This window comes from Leuciscus leuciscus (assembly GCF_965113295.1).
Source record: "Leuciscus leuciscus genome assembly, chromosome: 8".
Taxonomy (NCBI): Eukaryota; Metazoa; Chordata; class Actinopteri; order Cypriniformes; family Leuciscidae; genus Leuciscus; species Leuciscus leuciscus.
In genome coordinates, this window is record NC_138732.1 from 23,583,402 (window position 1) to 23,604,129 (window position 20,728).

Below are 20,728 nucleotides of genomic sequence, written 5' to 3' on the forward strand. Positions count from 1 at the left end.
TAGAGCCTTCTGATCTAATTAGAACAGGCATTTTCCTCTTAGTAAATGCCTTCTGATGTTGTCCATCTTACAGCCACAACAGAGAAACCATCATACTCACATAATACTATACTCCATTTATCACAGACATCTTTCTTTTGATCATCTCAAGTGCATCTGCAGGCACTGAGCTAACAGTGTGTAGTAGAGGAAGAAGAGTGGTCGGTTGTCAAATGGGCGGATGGATATGCACTAATGTGCTTCGCCTCCAGTCTGTTTGACGCCAGGACGGGTGAGAGAGAGAGAGAGAGACGAGGGAAAGAGAGGCAGGAAAGAAGGGGAAAAAAAACTCCTTCATGTCGGTGTCTGTTAAACAGAGCAAAGGTCGACAGACGCTACACCATTTCATGAAAGGTATGCAATCTAATGATAATACATCTAGCCGATAAAGACGGTTCAGCGGTCACTTCTCAACTTTATTCCAGTAGGGATGGTGGTTTTTCCGCAGGGGGTGTTGAGAAGTGATTGAAAAAGTTTCCTTGCTGGGTTTTTCTTTTCATTTGTGTACGAATGAGGTGAGGAAAACACGTGAACGAAGTATATTTACATTTTATACAAATAATATGTGAAATATTTATAACATGCTATATGCAGCATTTTGAGGTTGTAATTGTTATTTGGGTTTAATTTAACCGCAAATGTAAATGGCTAACTGGCTATGTAGCAACTCGGCTAGCAGTAAGTTTAGTTTTTACACAATAGAGAAAAATAAACGAAACACAAATTTAACCAATAAATATATCGTTGTGATTTTAGAAAGTTTTGCAAACGGATAATGTTATTAAAAAATAAAAGCGGTTCGAATTTAAAATTAATACCCATGTTTTGAACTCAATTACACAAAGTTGCGGCTAAAATGTAGCTTAGCTTCACTCCTCTCGTTTATTGAGCCAATACATATTTACGGTTTAACACTGATCCGCACATATTTGCATACAAAACCCCACAAGGATCAAATAAACAACAGTGCGTTTAATAATAATTGTTGTGTAGTAGAAGAAAGTGACTGTTCGCATTCTTGTGAGGAGAGATGTGCGTGTCGTGGCGTGTCTTTCTGGCTGTGTCTCAAAACCTAGTAGTGTGCTGCCCACTCAGACAGCATTATGGGGCTTTATAATCTCAAAAACTAGTGTTCTTCCTTGGCTCAAACTTTCTAAACGTGCTTGTGATGCCCCAAGATGCTGTCTAGATGGGCAACTACCTCGGTTTGAGGGACAGTTAGTGAGTGTCTGATATTATCCGCTTGAAAGCACATTCACAGAGCTTTGTTTATCGTTTAGCGACCAAATCGTCCATAAAGTTTACGTTTTTTCCCCTTTGATCGAGCATTTGAGCTGGTGTGATGAGCTTGTATCATTCATCCACATTTGCATTATTTGGGAATATTCATGGTGTCCTTCTCAAAGTTCATCATTGAAGCAGTTGTGAGGATGAAGATTGTTGTCAAGATATAAATAGTTGTTTTTTTGTTGTTTGCTTTGGGGTTTAAATATTGTTCATGTGGTCTGAGACTTGTTTATTGCCGGAGCATTCCTTGAACCTTATAGAAAAAGAGCTTCAAAAGGAAGGTTTTCCCTGGTCTTGATGCACAACGACAGATTCTACACTTTAAATAAAAAAAATGTTTTAAGTATCAATGCCAATCCTATGTGGAAACAGCATTTGAAAGTCATCTGCTTGTTTTTGACCTTGACAGAGGGGAGGTTTAGATTCGGTCAGCTTGTAACATGTTAACAGAGATGGAGTGCGTTCAAAGAGCAGCATCACCATGTTCCTGGCTTTCACGCATCACATAGTAAGATTCTGATTTGTAAGTGTAATATTGCTGTTTTTGCATAAAAAATATTTTACAACTGTCTTAACTTACTTAAAGGGACAGTTGTTCACCCTCAAGTTGTTGCAAACCTGTATGAATTTCTTTCTTCTGCTGAATACAAAAGCAGATATTTTGATGGACCCCATTGACTTCATTAGTTTTCCATTCTGTGGAAGTCAATGTGGGTCCATCAACTGTCTGGTTACAAACATTCTTCAAAATATCTTCTTCTATGTTGCTCACAAGAAAGAAACTCATACAGGTTTGGAACAACTTGAGGGTGATGATGACTTTTTTTGTGTGAACTGTCCCTTTAACTGTCTTATTTAAAGGTCTTACACAGCTAAATTTTTTTTAATTAAACAGTCTGGATTGGTAAACATTATAAACAAGATTAACAATGTACATATACATAACAATAAATAGCCAGTTAATGAAAATAAACCTTGCAGACAACGGGTCTCATTCACTAATAATTGCGTGGATTAGGCCCTATTTGTATTTATGCCGACTAATTCACAACACGTGTATACGCAGATTACGCACATGGATTTTTTCTTACGTTAATGAATTGTTGGTATTCTAAATGAGCGACAGCATGCCCGTGGTTAGAAATTTTAATATAACATGCCAAAACCATGTCCATATAAGGGCTTTCCCTTCATCTCGGTAAACATCTCGGTAAACTCTCGGTAAACATGATGCTCTCTAGGACGCGTCCTCGAGCAATGCCAAGTGTGCCATCCTCTAAACAAGTTCACACACAAAAACCTATTACAAATATAGACTTCTGATTAACCAGCTGTATATCTGCATCTTTTTGCACAGCAATAGCAATGGCGACGATATTAGTTAGTATTTCGACATGTCAGCGGGAAACTTCCGGACACATTATCCTCTCATTTTACCGTACTTCTGCATGAGATGAGAACACATTTTTATAATTTCTTGGGTCAAGGATGAGTCAGAGATAGGTCATAGCTATATATTTCTTCCTTCCTATAGCTACCACAAAAAGCTCGCTCTGTCTGGATGCGCAGTAAGGAAGCTTTCCTGTCATATAGCATATCACATATGCACACTTCAATAAGCCCAAAGAAAGCAGGTTATGTGTACATGCCGGGAGAAATCGGGAGTATGGGGCAAACATCGAGCTGTGTCAATCGGTTTATGCTTAAACCATTTATTAATATAATAAGCGTTCTTATTTTTGACCTTGACAGAGAGGAGGATTAAGCGTAATCGAGTTAAGAGCGTGCTTGTAAACGCGCTTACTTATTCCATGGAAGTCAAAGTGAAAGCAAAAACTGACTGAGCTTTTGGCATCTGTTGATGCATAAAAGGTGCATACGACGAGATGAGTCTACCTCAAAATAAGCTGATAACAGTAGCCTATCAACTATCTTAATGTACTGGCTTAATAATTTTATTGTTGACCATACATTAATGATAGTGAAAAAATGAGAAGAATCAGTATTTCTTGTTAAACAAATTTTTGAAGGTTTTGAAGCTACGTTTGATTTTCACAGATGACTGATTTGTGCTGTGTTCAGACCCAAAGACTGATATTGGGCCTATACAATTTTAGTGATATTAGTATTATTAAAATAATTTGTAATTGTATTGTTACTAGTGTCATGTACAAATGCTTTGTTAATGAGCCGTGGAAACAACAAAATGCTGATGAACAACGATGCCATTTTCATCTTAAACAACAGTTTTGTAGTCTGTTTTAAATCACATTTTCTTTGAGGAGTAGGCCTACTCAATCCTCATGCGTGCGTGTCACATGTGTGGTTATTTGGTGATTTCATTATGAAATTAGGGAAGGCACCTATACAGTAATGTGTGTGTATAGGCCTACATATATAGCCTATACGTAATGAAATATATTTAAGATGTAACATGTATGTTTAAAATTTCATCTAAACCCGTTTGGAAGACCACCCAGATATCTTTGTGTACGTGTGGTTTCAGTTGTTCCTACATTTTCGTAAATTTTGAATAAAATTTAGAACGAATGTTATTAATGAATCATGATTTGTTCGTGAAAATTTTCGTACGCACAAATCATTACTTGCGCACGGTTAGTGAAAGAGACCCATTGAGTATACCACATGATCAAGGATGATATTTGTTTTAAAAATCTGGTCGTATTTTGCTTCTACAGTTTTAGTCTGTTCTTAGCGCCTAGTTTTTGCAATAGCAGAATTAGTTTCCATTGAGTCTCTGAATATCTGCCAATGTGTAACATCTGTCTCATAGATGTTCATGTGAGTGCTCACATCTGTTGTCGATCTTGAGCTGTTACCTGATCATGAATAATATCAGTTGAATTTAATGTAATGCATTGAAGATTTATATCTTTAGAAATGTGTTTTTCTCTGCATTCTTGATATTATTTGAGCCAGTGAGAACAATAGGGTGGTTATTGTTTATGTGCAGCATAAAGATGGTCTATCTATTAGTGTCGACGATGTAAGGCTCCAGGGATGGAGAGGCTGGATGGTGTCAAGCAATTAAACAGCCCCCCTCGTAACGACTGCATCTTTGTCTTGGATGGGTGTGACCCTATTTACAAAAAGAGAAATTGTCTTGTTCTGTGTTTGTAAGAAAGCCTTATTTGTCTGATCATAGTCGAACTGATAACATTGTAAGGCTGTGCTTTTGTCTTGCCTCTGTCGTGCTCTTAAATATCACTGAAATGTTAGATGGCTCTTTCAATCTGGCTATTATACCTAATTGTATACGTAATTTGATTTTAAGGATAATGCATGGGTTGAAGCCCACTAGAGGCATTGCGACTGCACGACAGTCCTTGTAATAAATCAATTGATCCAGTAGAGAATAAAAGTGCCTCTTCCTTGGTCTGGAGCTCTACATTAGTGTCAAAATGTGACTCCATTATGATTTAGAAGGCTGATTTCATGTGTAATTTTGCAAATGGCACTGCCATTGAATGTATATCACAATTATGAAGCAGCATTAAGATGCACATCTTCTGATAATCACGTTGCGGTTGTGGTCAGAATCTTAACGTTATTTTCATTATTTGGGATGAAGCAGATGACTGTCAATTTTCATTTTAATGACATTATTAGAATCACGCCAAACATTTCTTCTTCGCTTTTTAAAGCAAAATTGCTTCCTTGCCATGAAATAAGAGCACAGAAAGAGTAAAAGCTTTAAGTGGGAGGCTTTAGTGACTGCTAGAAAAATCAATACGGGTAATGCTTTCTGTGCTTCTTATTTTGCAAGTGGAGCAGTTGAGTGTGAAGGCAGGATGGAGATAGGGAACAGGGAAGTGTGTGTTTGTGTATTGAGCCTCTATATTGCTGATCTGAGTCCTGTACTTCCTATTGTTAAAGCTTTGTTATCATCAGTCCCTCAGCAATAAAGGCAGAGTGTGCTGGTTACAAGCTGATTGCTTGTTTCTGCTGATAAGCAAGACGTTTTGGTGTGTGCCGTCCCATTGAACATAATCTCAGGAAGATTTCAGGAATTCAATCTCTAGATTTTTTTTTTACCATTATCGATGTTTGCCATTGATCAGACTTGGAACAGTTTAAAATAATGAGTTTTAATGTTACGCTGTTAACACAATTTTCTAGCATATGTGGCGTAACATTCATTTACCACAAAAAAATCTTGTCCTTCTGTTTTTTTTAAACATAGTACATGGGCAGCTTAATGGCCAAATGTTGACATGTTGCTGTTTTGAAGGTATAGCATCAAATTATACATGCTTCCGTCAGTCTAGTATGAAAATAGCTTTTCTGTTTGCTTGTCGGCTCCTATCATAGTAGCTATGAAATATTATGTGCAAGTATCCAAGAAGAGGAATGTTTTGCTCATGTCATGTGACTGACTTAATACATTTCCAGGAAACATTTGACACATACCCATTCTTGTATGCAAGCAGTGGTCTTACTGCAAATGCAAAACATTTTAGCAAATTTTAAAGAAGAATTAATACATACATTTGAATGTTTATTTTTGATGGATTTATCAAGTTTTCTTCCGTTCGGTTTATCCAGAGCTGAACTTCGGGATTCATTTTTTACAATAATTTAGCATATTCATTCAGAAGGATGCATTAAATTGATCAAAAGAGACAGTGAAGGCTTTTATTACAAAAGATTGCCAGTTTCCCAAAAAATATCAAGCAACACAACTGTTTTCTGCATTCATAATAATAATCAATAAGCTCCAAATCAGCATATTAGACTGATTTCTGAAGGATCATGTGATACTGAAGACTGGAGTAATGATGCTGAAAATTCAGCTTTGCCATCATAGGAATAAAGCATCGGTGCACAGCCATTTTCAGATCTCTCCAGAGATGTTCAATCGGGTTCAAGTCTGGGCTCTGGCTGGGCCACTCAAGGACATTCACAGTTATCCCGTAGCCACTCCTTTGTTATTTTGGCTGTGTGTTTACGGTTATTGTCCGGTTGGAAGTCCAGAGCTCTCTTGAGCAGGTTTTCATCAAGGATGTCTCTGTACATTGCTGTACATCTTTCCTGACTAGTCTCAATCTTTGTTTCATCAGACCAGAGAATTTAGTTTCTCATGGTCTGAGAGTCCTTCTGGTGCCTTTTGGCAAACTCCAGGCGGGCTGTCATGTGCCTTTTACTGAGGAGTGGCTTCCGTCTGGCCACGTTACGGATGATGGAGGCCACTGTGCTCATTGGGACCTTCAATGCTGCAGAAATTTTTCTGTACCCTTTCCCAGATCTGTACCTCGATATAATCCTGTCTCAGGGGTCTAGAGACGATTCCATGGCTTGGTTTGTGCTCTGAAGTGCACTGTTAACTGCGGGACCTTATATAGACAGGTGTGTGCCTTTCCAAATCATGTCATATCAACTGGATTTACCACAGGTGGACTCTCCAATCAAGTTGTAGAAACATCTCAAGGATGATCAGTGCAAACAGGATGCACCTGAGCTCAATTTTGAGTGTCATGGCAAAGGCTGATGTGATTTTGTTTTCCCGTTTTTTATTTTTAATAAATTTGCAAAGATTTCAATCAAACTTCTTTCACGTTGTCATTATGTTTCACAGGAGACGAGCCACGAGTGTCTAGTTCATTTTCACAGAGAACGCATTTTTTTCCCCATTCCACGGTTTTTACATTGTTTTTCTTTGTAAACGGACATGTTTGACCGACGACTTTTGCAGTATCTCGTGCATAACGGCATCATCATAATCATGTGGTGCTGAAGTTAAAAAAATTAAACACGCCTCTACAAAAATAGTTTTATCAGCAGATATGGCCTGTCGATGCACATGTGCCTTTGCTCAAATGATCATCTGACTACTAAGTAGGGTTTGTGTTTTGCAGCAATAGTGTGCACCCTTACTTCACTGAGAAAAGAAGGTCAGGAAAAAAACTTCATATAAGTCGCTTGCTTCTGTGCATTTACAGGCCTGCGTTCTTTCCTTCTCTTTTTGTTAGAAAATGTAAATTTTTTATTTTTTTTAGTTTTTTTTTATTTATTTGTATATTTATTTTTTTTACAGCATTTTCAGTACATAAATATTCTTAATTAAGAATTAAAAGAATTATTGACAATAATATCGTTTATTGCAATTATTTCTGGGACCATATATCACCCACCTGAATGACCTTCCGGCCTACCGAAACCATTGAGTTCGTGTGGAGCATTTACTGTGAACGGAGCTGCAGTCTGAGAAGAAAGAAACTCGTAACCTGCATGGATGGAAATAATTAAAGCACTGCGTTTTACTCTGAAACCTGCAACATATATATTTATTTAACTGAATTGCGGTCTTTGGGATCTAATAATGTGGATCATGGATTCTCGTCCGTGGAATGCAACACTTCAAATTGACGACACAGGCAAATTGAATTTGAGGATGTTTTAAAGGGATTTTTTTTAAATGGAGTACTCAAGTTTAACCGTAGAATCCCGACAGCACTAATCGAACACCTTTTACATTTTATCTTATGAACTGCAAAATTGTATTTGTACTCCTGGTGGAAGACAATGACATGTCAATTAAAGCTTGTGCTATTAATGTCAGAGCTTGTTTGAGTGCTCCTGCTTCCGTTGTATATATGTGCCTGTACGCAAACAGGGCTTGAACAATATAGGGGCAGCTCTGTTGTACTAACACTGATGGCGAAATGTGAAGAGATTTCCTACTATACTTACTTTTTGTAGATGTTCGGCTGTTGCTCGCCCATCTTAACTCTACCATTCACTAATAATGATTACTGAGCCATCATTCTCATTTTACATAAAGCATGGTGTGGTTTTGACAGGACAAACACCGTAGTGGTCTGGGAGTGGGGAGTGCTTTGAATAGTAACATTCTGTCCCGAAGAGCCAATGGGCTGATGTTTGGCAGCTGAAGAGGTCAAGGGGAAGGGATGTGGCTACAGGAAGTGCCTCTCAGAGGTCTTATATCCTCTCTGTCCTGGTTACATTTGCAACATTTTCAACAGCTGTGCTGTGCTCCCCCTCACTCTCGCCCTGGGAGCTCCCTGGGTGGGGCAGCGGGAGGCTGTTGCTTACAGATCCAACACAATGAGTCTGTTGTAGTTCACCATAACACATGGAAGATGGGTACATCCTAACAGTTATCTGCAAGACCCCAGATGTGCGCGTACGTGTGTTGTTTTTATAAATTAATAGCTGGTTGCTTTTGTGTGCTTATCCTTTGGGCACTGTGTTTTTATTTATTTTGTATTATTTTAAGATGGCTGTAATTATCATTGTGGGCACTAATATAGTGGTTTTAAATGTTTGGTCAAAAACTCGTAAGCAGTCTAATTGTATTGTCCAAACATTGGATACAATCTTAACCCGTTTTTAACAACTTTGTAGAGCTGAAAAGCTGGAGGGTAATTTTTCATCATCCATAAAAGGCTATGTACTTATTGTTTTTCTGTCCACATCAATTTTAAGTTAATATATGTGAATATATAAGGGATAGTCTATCTTAGATCAGGGGTTCTCAACAACCTGTGTGACTCCAAGACCTTCCATTGTCCACTTCAATATTTGAAGGCTCATATAGGCTATTTGGTGTTTTTGTTTTAATCTGCACTAGCTAGGACGGAGAGTGTCCATAAATTAAAATAAGTAACTAAAGTAGTTAATGTAATTAAATGTCAGCTTTACAAATAGCTGAATGTTCTTCATGGATCCCAGTCTGAATTTACATGACTTTCCAGTCGTTTGTGGTTTACTGGAGAATTTTCATAAATTTTTTAGGTCTAGAAACTACACTTTTTAAAATGAGGCATACCTCCTATATCCTGGTTTTCTAAGATACAAACATATTTTGATGATCAGGTGCATTTAAAATAAGAAATATCTTGATTTTCATTTTTTTTAGCTTATTTTAAAGCTTTTGTCTTATTGTAAATAAATGAAGTTTGCTGTAGTCACCATTTTTAGTCTCCTTTTCCCCCTTAGTTTTAAAGTAGATAATGTAAGGTTATGAAAGAAAGCTACATGCAAAATTATAAGATAATTAGCATATTTTTTATTGTTTAAACTATTTTTAGATGGAGTCTTGAAGATCCAATCAAGTCTGTCCTGTCAGATATTTGTCATCATTATAAATTGCCTACACATATTTAATTTCCAAACTAATGTCAGTTTCTCTTTTTGTTGCAGGTGCCCCTTCTATGAAGTTTCAACCTCTGGCCACAATCAATATCTGGCATGGATTAGTCTCTAATATCTAATAGCTGTCTCATCTGTGTTTTCAGCCTTAATTTCTCAATTGCCCTTTACACTAATTTTCGGAGTGGTTGTGACCCAGTTCCACCCCCTGCTTCACTGCAGGCCTTCCTGAGCACCAGCAGCTGCGTCCTGCCTCAACTTCCTGTCCTTGGTCCTGCAAGGCTAAGCTTGTCCACTCCCCACCCCCCCACACACACAAACACACACATAATCATCTTCCTGGCACACTGCTGGTCGAGAGAGCTTCAGATCCCACTTCCTGGTGCAGATCGGCACTATGACCTCCATGTCCAGTCTGTTCTCCTTCACCAGCCCGGCGGTGAAGCGGTTGCTGGGATGGAAGCAGGGTGACGAGGAGGAAAAATGGGCGGAAAAGGCTGTGGATGCCCTGGTGAAGAAACTGAAGAAGAAAAAGGGTGCCATGGAGGACTTGGAAAAGGCCCTCAGCAGTCCTGGGCAGCCCAGCAAATGTGTGACCATCCCCCGGTCGCTGGACGGGCGGCTACAGGTGTCCCACAGGAAAGGCCTCCCTCACGTCATCTACTGCCGCGTGTGGCGCTGGCCTGACCTGCAGTCCCATCATGAGCTCAAACCCCTCGAGGTGTGCGAATATCCGTTCGGTTCCAAACAGAAAGAAGTGTGTATCAACCCATATCACTACAAAAGAGTTGAAAGTCCAGGTAAGTCATGACTGGTGTGTTCATATTAGTCCTTCTACACCAATGTTTTGTCATATTAAGAATATTATTTACATTTTATGGAAGTTCAAAAGTTTGTGGTCAATAAGATTTTTACAAATGTTTATGAAAAAACTCTCCTAAGCTCACCAAGGCTGCATTTTTTTTTGGTTAAAATAAAAAAGTAATATTGTGAAAAATGATTACAATTTAAAATAACTGCTTTCTATTTTAGTATATTTTAAAATAAATGTAATCTAATCCTGTGATGCCAAAGCTGAATTTTCAGCATCATTACTCCAGCATTTAGTGTCACATGATCCTTCAGAAATGATTCTAACATGCTGATTTGATGCTCAAGATGCATGTATTATCAATGCTAAAAACAGTTGTATTGCTTAGTTTTGTGGAAACACATGCATTTGCAGATGTATTTGAGTATTCTTTGATGAATTCCAAAGAACAGCATTTTTTCTTTACTGTCACTTTTGTCACCTGTCACCCCCCCCCCCCCCCCCAAAAAAAACGTAAACTTGCTGACCCCAAACTTTTCAATATTCGTGTATTTTTCAACCAATCGCTATTTAGTCTCAGCTATTTAATATTTTTTGATGAATAGTGTTAAAACTCATTTGACCAATCACACATCATTAAATCCTTATCAACTGATTTCATCTGTCTGTCAACTCAGTGTTTTTTTTCTGAGAAACTACCGTTGACATCAAGCAAACAAAAATCAGACAAAATAACAAAGATTGCTCAACATATATGTACCCTGTGAGGATATGTGGCCTGTCATTTCCTCTGCATATCCAGTGGTATAGACTGTGTTGACTATCAGATATCTTTAGCCTCCAGAGGCCCTCTGATCTCTGTAACCTCTGTTGCCCTCTGCTTAGATTGAGATGTACACTGTATTGAGCTTTTCAAGGGCAGATATCACATGTCACTCAGGAGAGAAAACGCATTTCTGTTGAAGCTGGAAAACTGATCTGTTGTGCCTTAGCTATTACCTTGGAGCCCGAGCCAGCCAATTGACACACAGATGTCAAAGATGCTGGATTTTTTTTTTTGCCATAAATATTTAAAATAGAATGTCAGAATGATCTGTTAGGATGTTTAAAATGTTATCATCTTTTTTCAGTGCTTCCTCCAGTTTTGGTGCCACGACACAGCGAGTTCAACCCTCAGCACAGTCTTCTAGTGCAGTTCCGCAACCTGAGTCACAACGAGCCTCACATGCCTCTAAACGCCACCTTTCCAGAGTCTTTCCAGCAACACAGCGGAGGGAGCTCCTTCCCCATCTCTCCAAACTCGCCCTACCCTCCGTCTCCCGCCAGCAGTGGCACCTACCCCAACTCTCCTGCAAGCTCTGGGCCATCCAGCCCCTTCCAGCTCCCAGGTACACACAACACCAGTCAACATATTGATAGACCGTTTGGGATATTTTTGCCAGTGGCAAACTGATATTTGTATTTTCTTTGCTGCTGCAATCGCAAATGGATGCGTGATGCTGAATGATTAACCCGTGATATGACGGTGAGTTGTGCAGTGTCGAATGCTGTCAGTAAACAATGGAAATGCCAGCTAAGCAGCACACTAAAGCCCAGGGACTTCAGTCCTGCTGGTGGGTGCCCATCACTTGGCACTGGCCCGCACTTCATCTATTCTGCATCAGAGTGATTTGCTGATGCCTGCATCCGTTGGCTGGGTGCACTCAGGCAGAAGGGCAACAATGTTTTATAGCACTGTGGGTTAGAACTAAAGCTGGATTTATTCATAGAAATTGCTTGATTCATTGCAGCATCTGATCTGCTTCAGTGATTAAACAATGAAAGTACTTGAAGCTTTGACGTATATGGCATGTACATTGTGAATATGCAACTGTTATACAATATAAGGTCCTTTTTGTTTCAACAGCAGTCTATAGTGGGATAATCACCAGTGCAGTTCCAACAGCATCAACATTTAAACATTACTGTGCAAAAATTATGTATTTTTCACAATATTAGCCTCAATGAGCATAAGAGACTTTTCTAAAAAAAAAAATTTTGTAATTACTGACCCAACTTTTAAACAGTAGTGTAATTCGGTGGTAATGATTTATTCAGATTGATCAGTTTTTCCACAGCAAAAATTCAAAGGAAAAACAGCATAACGCTGTTTTACTTGTTCATGTAAAAAACAACAATCTGATAAAGCTGATCCACCAGACGAGCAATGTGACAGCGCTCTTTTCCTTTGGCTTCATTGAATTTGTCTGGAAAGTAGTAACATTAACTTATCAAACCCTTTTTAAAATTCTTCTTGCATTAGATAACGTCTTCCAAGGATTTATTAAGAGCCAGAGGTGGTTTTTTTTTGTTTTGTTTTTTTACTGCTTTCTTTTATTAGCTATAATCAGTTTCTGGAAGAGATTGTATTTGAATGCAATTTGCTGTTCTGTGGGACATTCAGTGGTTGCATTCATAGATGGTAAAACAAACACACAAAGCAACATGTATGTCCAAATAATAAACCACCCTGCAATCATGTATTCACACTTGCTCGGATTATACTATCAACAAAAAGCTTCTCTTTAAGTGGCTGTTTGTTTCTCTGATTGTTTCCACATCTTGTATGTATGTATGGTGGGTGTTTGATGTAAGGGATTTGTGAAATCTGAGACTAAAAGGTTTCCATAAGATGTGAAGCAGCTTCCTGTAAAGAATAATCACAATTGAGGCTCCAGGGGATTGCAGTGGAAGCCCATTTGTTTGCAGCAGGCTTCATCATCTGACCTCTCTCTCTCTCTATCTCTCTATCTCTCTATCTCTCTCTCTCTGGTGTCTTTTTACCAGCTGATACCCCTCCTCCTGCCTACATGCCTCCAGATGAGCAGATGGGACAGGACGGGTCTCAGTCCATGGAGACTGGCAGCGGCAGCATGGTTCCTCAGAACATGCCCAGAGGGGGTAAGAAACTATTGACATCCTAATCAAAAGTGGTCTAGGTGTGATATCAAACAACATATAAAGAACTCCCACGAATCTGAGTATCATCATGTATCTTGTTCATTTCAGTAGTATTTGTCATAGCTTTTTTTGTAGAGGAAATATTGCCCTATATTTCCAAAGGTCTTGGAGAAGCAGACTTTTGAATAAAGGCACACAATTTGAGATGGCCCAGTCTGTTGTGATTGGTCTACCACTTACAGAAACGAAACACCCATCGTCATATCTGAATTTCAGCCCCGGGGGCTTCCTCAACACTTGTATATACTGTGATAAGAACCGTAACAATGGCATTGGTTTTACGGTATCAATTCAAGCCTGAGTCCTCATCCATGCAAAATGGATTTGCTTTCACAGTCAGAAAACGGCGTCTTCTCGACATGTTGACAACACAAACTTTTCCGGGCCGCAGCTACAGTGTTTGTGGGTCAAAGTAGATGCTGTTCGGGGGCAGCCAATTAAGACTATAGGCTGGCATAATGCAAATATGTTTCAAACCTACGTATGATAGGTTCGCACAGGAAATAAGACTGGAATTACGACTCATTTCAGGCAGTTCAGAATCGGTTCTTTCTTTTGGGAGACGATAACTCTATTTATCTGCACTTTGATCTTTTAAACTCTGCAGAACTTTTACATTCACAGACCGTTATATATTACACACTACATGAAAGGTGATATCCGAAAAAGCATAATGGGGAACTTCAAACGATGGCTTGTCAAAACTTGTTGTTTGCGTAACGAATTTATTCAAACGTGCATCAGGACATCACTAGCAGGTTGAAAGAAATATAATGATTACGTTCTCTCGTTTATGTGTAGGTTTGGAAGATGGATTCATGATGAACTCGCTGATTATATAATTTTTTTTACTTTTTAACAAAAAAAAGTTACATTGTTTAACTTTAAGAATCTGGATTGGTTCATCAAAAGGAGAATTGATTAAAACCCAGCCCTAGAAATGACTAGTAAAATGACCAACAACAGTTGACTCTTTGTACATAACATCTGGGGGCGTTTAGCAAATCAAATGACTACTTTTTTCTCAGAAGCACTCATTGTAGCAACCTGGTATTTTGAAAACACAACTTTGTTTTGTGGCAGACCAAAATAAAACCTGTGCATGGCAATTGTGTAAAGCCAGACAGTCCGATTGTAGGTCACAAAATTGAGAAAGCTCATGCATGTTACACAAAAATGGCAAGTCACACTAACAACTTCTGGAGTTAAAAACATTGCCATCATGACTTGTGCACCAGGGCATCCACAGCCTTTTCCGCCCATTTTTCCTCCTCTAACACCGTTTGCTTGTTTTAACCGTTAAATCCCTTTGGCACGGTATCCCCCTCTAATCTCTTCAGTTAGTTTATCTAGCTGATGTGAAGTATCTGAGCGAGTTGAAACAATAGATGGCTTAAGCTCAAGGTCTTGTTTTATTTTCCTCTTTCAGATGTGCAGCCAGTGGAGTATGAAGAGCCCAGTCATTGGTGCTCTATTGTGTACTATGAGCTGAATAATCGTGTGGGAGAGGCTTACCACGCTTCCTCCACCAGCGTGCTGGTTGATGGATTCACCGACCCATCCAACAACAAGAACCGCTTCTGCCTGGGCCTGCTCTCTAACGTCAATCGCAACTCCACCATTGAAAACACCCGCCGCCACATTGGCAAAGGTATGCATGCAGTTATTATGCACAAAGTGCTCTCTTTCACTCAGTCCTGGAAAACCAGTAGGAGTTATGAAACCCATTGTGGGAGGTGAAAGCTGTGCTGCCGTCAACCAAAATATTTTAGATGATGAAATAAAGCTGAAATCAAAAAAAGTATTATAAGTAAAATATACAAAAATTACGAACTGGACTAAAACTGAAAATCGATTAAAACTATTTAGAAATATTTTATCTAAATAAAAATGAAAGTAAAATTTATGTGAAAACTGAAAATATTAAATTAAAAGCTAATTCAAAATATTGATAACTATAATAGTATATAAATGCAAAAATAACACAGTAGCAATGGTTTGTCATCATGATGATGACCTTTACCCCGTTTAAGGCCCATTCACACCAAGAACATTAACTATAGAGATAACTACAGCGATAACTATTAGTGTCCACATCAACACATGATAACTTTGTTTATTAAAGCACATACTGCAGTTATGCTGCACATCGTCTGCTGCTTTAAATGCTGAAGCGTGTGGATTCGCATGATCTGTTTTATTGTTCTGGAAAAAAACAGCTGGAAAAACGCTTTGTTCCTCTGTGTTATCATTATAGCTGTTGTGTGGACTTCCCTATTCTATAGAATTAGAACTATTATAGTTATCGTGCTGTATGGCCCTTTAAAAGCTTTCAGATGATTCATGGTGGGTGACCTGGTTGAATAACAAAGACGACAATTATGTGTTAATATCACAATAACAATTCCTCATCTCCACACCTAACAAGGTAAATAAATGTTCTCAAAGAGAATGTGTTTGATTACAATGATGAATCATTGTTGGACTGTTATGATTCGCTATGGAATTATATCACAGGAAAACCTACAAGAATTGAATTTGTTTTTGAGTTTGACTCTATTATAGAGTATTTCAGTACTACATCTTTCCTGTGTTTGACCCCTCAGGTGTCCACCTGTATTATGTCGGAGGAGAAGTGTATGCAGAGTGTCTGAGTGACACCAGCATTTTCGTCCAGAGTCGGAACTGCAACTACCATCATGGCTTCCACCCCACAACTGTCTGCAAAATCCCCAGTGGCTGCAGCCTCAAGATCTTCAACAACCAAGAATTTGCTCAGCTGCTTGCTCAGTCTGTCAACCATGGTTTTGAGGCCGTCTACGAGCTCACCAAGATGTGCACCATCCGCATGAGCTTTGTAAAGGTACGAGTATCACCGCAGACAATTAGTATTCAGATGATCTATTGAAAGTTCAGGGAGGAAGAACCAGGGGCATTTCCTTCAAGGAGGCAGCAGTGCCTCAGAAAATTGGATGAGAAAATGAATCCATATTACAAAAATGGATGGGATTGGTTTGTGCGATAAATCCTGCCTTTTGTTTTTTGTGCGCGTTCGCGAATCGGTCTGAATCAATAAAATGATGGCGTTAATGGGAAGAATAATAAAAAATTAAGTGAACAACCGTTCTTTGTCATGTCAAAATCAAACTTGAAATGGCCTGAGAACATGATGATTGTTTCATCAGCTTGATGACATTAAAAAGGCTACATATTCGTGTCTGCGACCCCCTTTAATGAGATTGATGACTGATTAGGCCTGTCACGATAACAAATTTTACTGGATGATAAATTGTCCAAGAAATTATTGCGATAAACGATAATATTGTCGTTCGAGACCATTTTCATCTAATATAATGATAATGGCATAATAATGCAGGTACACCTTTTCAAAGATCTATAAACTTTTATTTCTTAAGAATATTAAACATTGAAAACGGAAAACATTTTAAATATCCACAAAAAAATGAACAAAACAACCAAAAACAATAAAAGCAATGTCTGTTAACAAAAAAATTCACTTAAATAAATACCAAAAACAATAAATAAAATGGATGTAAACAAAATTGCACTTCAAAAATTATTAACCCTCTGAGGTCTGAGCTGTTTTCTGGGCCTGGAGGTGTTCTGACATGCTCTGACATTTGTGTTTTTTTCTGTTACTTGTGACATTGTCATGGCTAAAGTCTGATTACACTGTATTCAGCACAAACTCTGCTACAATAATATATCAGCAGCATGTATGTAAAAGTTTGTAGTTTTGAGATAATGACATTTATGCGTGGTTTGTGAAAATACAAAAAAAAATGTCACTGAAATAAGGCCATGAAACCCATACTGATTATTTCTTCACAAGACTTTTGAAAATTGTATGACGTAGCCTAGAATATTTGCTCCAAAACTATGTGAAAATCACCCTGACTGCTCATTCAGATAAGACAATATATTGATTTAAAATTTCTAAGACGTGTTTTGTGTGACAAAGCCATATTCGAAGAGGCGTGATCATCTCATGAATATGTAAGCCTTCAACACCTGAGAAAGACAAAGACACTCCCCTAACTGCCCTATTAGGAGCGATCAGGCCCTGTCATTCAGAGCAACCTTGCACAAAGAATGAGGAGATTTAAAAAAGAATGGCTTTTAGATTGTTTGGATTTATTTAAAACACAACATAATCCAAAAATACACAACAAATGACAAAAGAGCACATTGAAAACAATGATCCAAAGACAGAGACCTTTGTGCCATTCCTAAAAACATTGTACATACCTTTCATTTCCAAGGTGTTTGATTTTCACTTTACCATGTTCATGTACAGAGACTCATGTGAATGTTGAAGTCAGCAGGACTCAGTTGCATCTGGTCCCTGAAAGAAAAGAAAAAAGTGAACATACTGGTATCAAGAGAAACTAGGCCTGCACGATTTTGGGAATACATTTTAGATTTTTCTGGTTAAAATTGCTTTTTAAAATTCACAGAATATACACACACACACACACACACACAAATGTTTCCAACAATATATAATATAAAGAACACCATATTTGTTGTGCCTTGTAGGCATAAGCTATGTGCAGTACTGTTCAAACGCGATCCCGCTCCAAAATATGATACATTCAAATGCCATCGCGCTCCAAAATATTAAACATTATGGTTATATATATCTATGTTTGAGCAGATATCCACGAACAGTATTTAACAGTAAACACGGGTCTAAATAGTATAATATTCACCATATATCTAGCAACAGTTCAACTGCAATGTGAAGTTTATGCAACAATACCATAAACTAATAAGTACGAATTTCTTACCTTACATCTTTCTTGTCTTCAAATCGCGTTCTTCTTCTTCTGAGGTAAATTCAATGTAAGCTCAGACGTGTCTTCCAAACTCAACGAAAAGCAGAGACTTGTGAAGTGTTTTGGTGTTTTGTGTTTGAGGTAACGAGGGCGTTCGCGTTCCATGTGGAGATTTGCATGTGAATCACTTTTGCGCGAGTGGGCGTGGCCGAATTAAAAGTAATTAGCAAGCGTTTGAGATACTGGACATCCTGTTGGTTTTATACAAATTACTTAAACAGAGAATATTTGTTTTCAGTTTGAATCCGATCATTTAAAAGTACACACTTAAATGTGTATAAAGGTATATGGCTCATAAATGTGTGAGAAGTATTCGCTGAGTTTTGATTCAGTTTATAGACGTGCTCAAGAAAAAAAGTTCACCACGACGGAGAGGCAGAACGCACACCCTGTTTATTTTCTTTATTTTACAAAAGCACAATGTTTTGATTTGATTGTAAGTGGACACATACAAAAGTAGAAATATCACAGATTCTTTTTTTATATTTCTTTTTTCTGTATAACCATAAATGACGGAGTAATTTAAGTTTATTGTACTACAATGTGAAGAAAATCCAGCAAAACGCGGGGGCGCGTTTTCCGACCTCAGAGGGTTAAACATTAGGCTCAGACATAAATAGTGATACATTCCATAACAGGCAACACTGCCGATTAGGACATTCGTAAACAAATTTAAAAAAGCCTCAACAGGCCATATCACACTATTTTGCACTGTCCTCCTGTTACTTTGTCGACTAAACAAACGCCCGAGTGATTGTGTAACTTACTGTCGGGAAGACAGAGACGCACTTTATTGCGTGTATATGCTACGCACTGAAAATACTTGGTTAGGATTAGGGGTGAGGAGTGCGTGCGTATTACACGCCATAAAGTGCGATTCATATGCACGCAAAAACTATTTTTGGTGTATAAATCAATATTAAAATGGCACAAGAAATAACATTCGTGGTATAGATACGCATTTTCATGAGATCGGGCTCACTGTCGCGTTTGGCTTTGAAACCAATTCCATCTTTTTCTTTTTTTTTCCCTCCAACTCACAACTAGCGGTATTCTCTCTTCCGGCAGTCGCCGCAAGCAGTCCCGCTTTCCCATACAAAGACCATGTGACTGACAAGCGCCACGGCGCCGCCTCCCCACACAAAGACCATGCAACTGACAAGAGGGTTCACTCCTCCTATACGCTAAGGAACCGAGAGTGGTCATCCAGTCTCTTTGGTAGAGAGAGAGAGACACGAGGAAAACAAACAAGCATACAAATGGAATTATCGTGGCCGGAAAAATTATCGAGCTCATTTTTTTTATCGTGCGATTAATTGATTTATTGACTATCGCGACAGGCCTATGACTGATGATACAAAAATAATTTGACAATTAAAAAGAACAGCTGAAGATCAGTTCACAAATGAAATTATTTAAATTGTTAAAAGGTTTGTTCAATTAAAAATTTAAATCATCCCATAATTTAGTCAACCTCAAGCCGTCCTAGGTGTATATGACTTTCCTCTTTAAGCCAAACACAGTTATTATGGATCTTTTTTTTTTTTTTACAAAAATGCATGGCTTCGCTTCAGAAGGCCTTTATTAACCCACTGGAGACGTATAGATTACTTTTATGATGGATGGATGCGCTTTTTGGGCTTCAAAGTCTAAAGTACCATTCACAACAAATATAACCCTAACCCATATTTTTTATATTACTCTGATTGTGTTTGGCTGAAAGAAGAAATTCATATATACCTAGGAAAGCTTGACGGTGAGTAAATTATGAGATAATTTACATTTTTGGGTGAATTAACCCTTTAATGCCTTTAGTTCATTTTTTGGAATAAATAAAGGAACTTGTTTTTAATATATTTGTTTAGGGCTGGGGCGCCGAGTATCACAGACAAGACGTGACCAGCACCCCTTGCTGGATAGAAGTGCATCTCCACGGCCCCCTCCAGTGGCTGGATAAAGTCCTTACACAAATGGGTTCTCCTCTGAACCCCATCTCTTCTGTCTCATAATGATGGGCCCCACTGGGCTGGGAGGATTTTTTGTTTGTTTGTTTTTTTTTTTTTGCATTTTTCTTTCTTTTTTTTCACTTTTGAAAGAAAATGAGGTCTTAAGGGCTGAACTGTTTACACTACCTGCAGAAGGGTTACCGAATCCTGCAGCGATCAGAACGAGAAGAATGAACTGGGGCCACAAGCACATCTGGCAGAGGAAAATTCTAGGCAGTGACACAAAATGGACTAACTACTGCTTTAGCAATTACCTTCATGTTTGTTTGTCTTTTGCTTTACAATTGTTTTAAAATGATGCTTGTATGACTGATTTTCTCTAACTGTAGGTAATCTAGTAGATGAATTTGACATGCTCTTATGTATCTCTACTTCACTTTACACCAGTTGAAAATGGCAATTTCCTAGTTCTATGAGAATCTTTTTAATTGCTATGTCTAATCCCTGTTATTCGCAAGGCATTTCCCCCTTTATATGTTTACTGTTAGACTCAAAGCTCATTACAAATGTTTCCTTTTTATAGCATCTGTTGCCTTAAGTCTTAAGGCAAATCAAAGTTACTGCTTTTAAATAAAGTTCTTTTATCTGATAAA

At 38.2% G+C, this 20,728-nt stretch overlaps 1 protein-coding gene across 2 annotated transcripts; it reads left to right on the forward strand.

The window, feature by feature from the left end:
• The first annotated feature begins 242 nt into the window (after positions 1–242).
• On the forward strand, positions 243–20,728 carry smad5 (SMAD family member 5). Of its 2 annotated transcripts, none has more exons than XM_082177290.1 (7): positions 243–393; positions 9,511–10,259; positions 11,401–11,658; positions 13,097–13,210; positions 14,700–14,921; positions 15,877–16,133; positions 19,995–20,728. In XM_082177290.1, exons 2-7 carry the CDS (start codon positions 9,857–9,859, stop codon positions 20,136–20,138), a joined length of 1,398 nt encoding a protein of 465 aa, XP_082033416.1. In that variant the 5' UTR covers positions 243–393; positions 9,511–9,856; the 3' UTR covers positions 20,139–20,728. The 2 variants fall into 2 exon arrangements, with proteins under 2 accessions (XP_082033416.1, XP_082033417.1); XM_082177291.1 differs by lacking the exon at positions 243–393 and adding an exon at positions 413–554.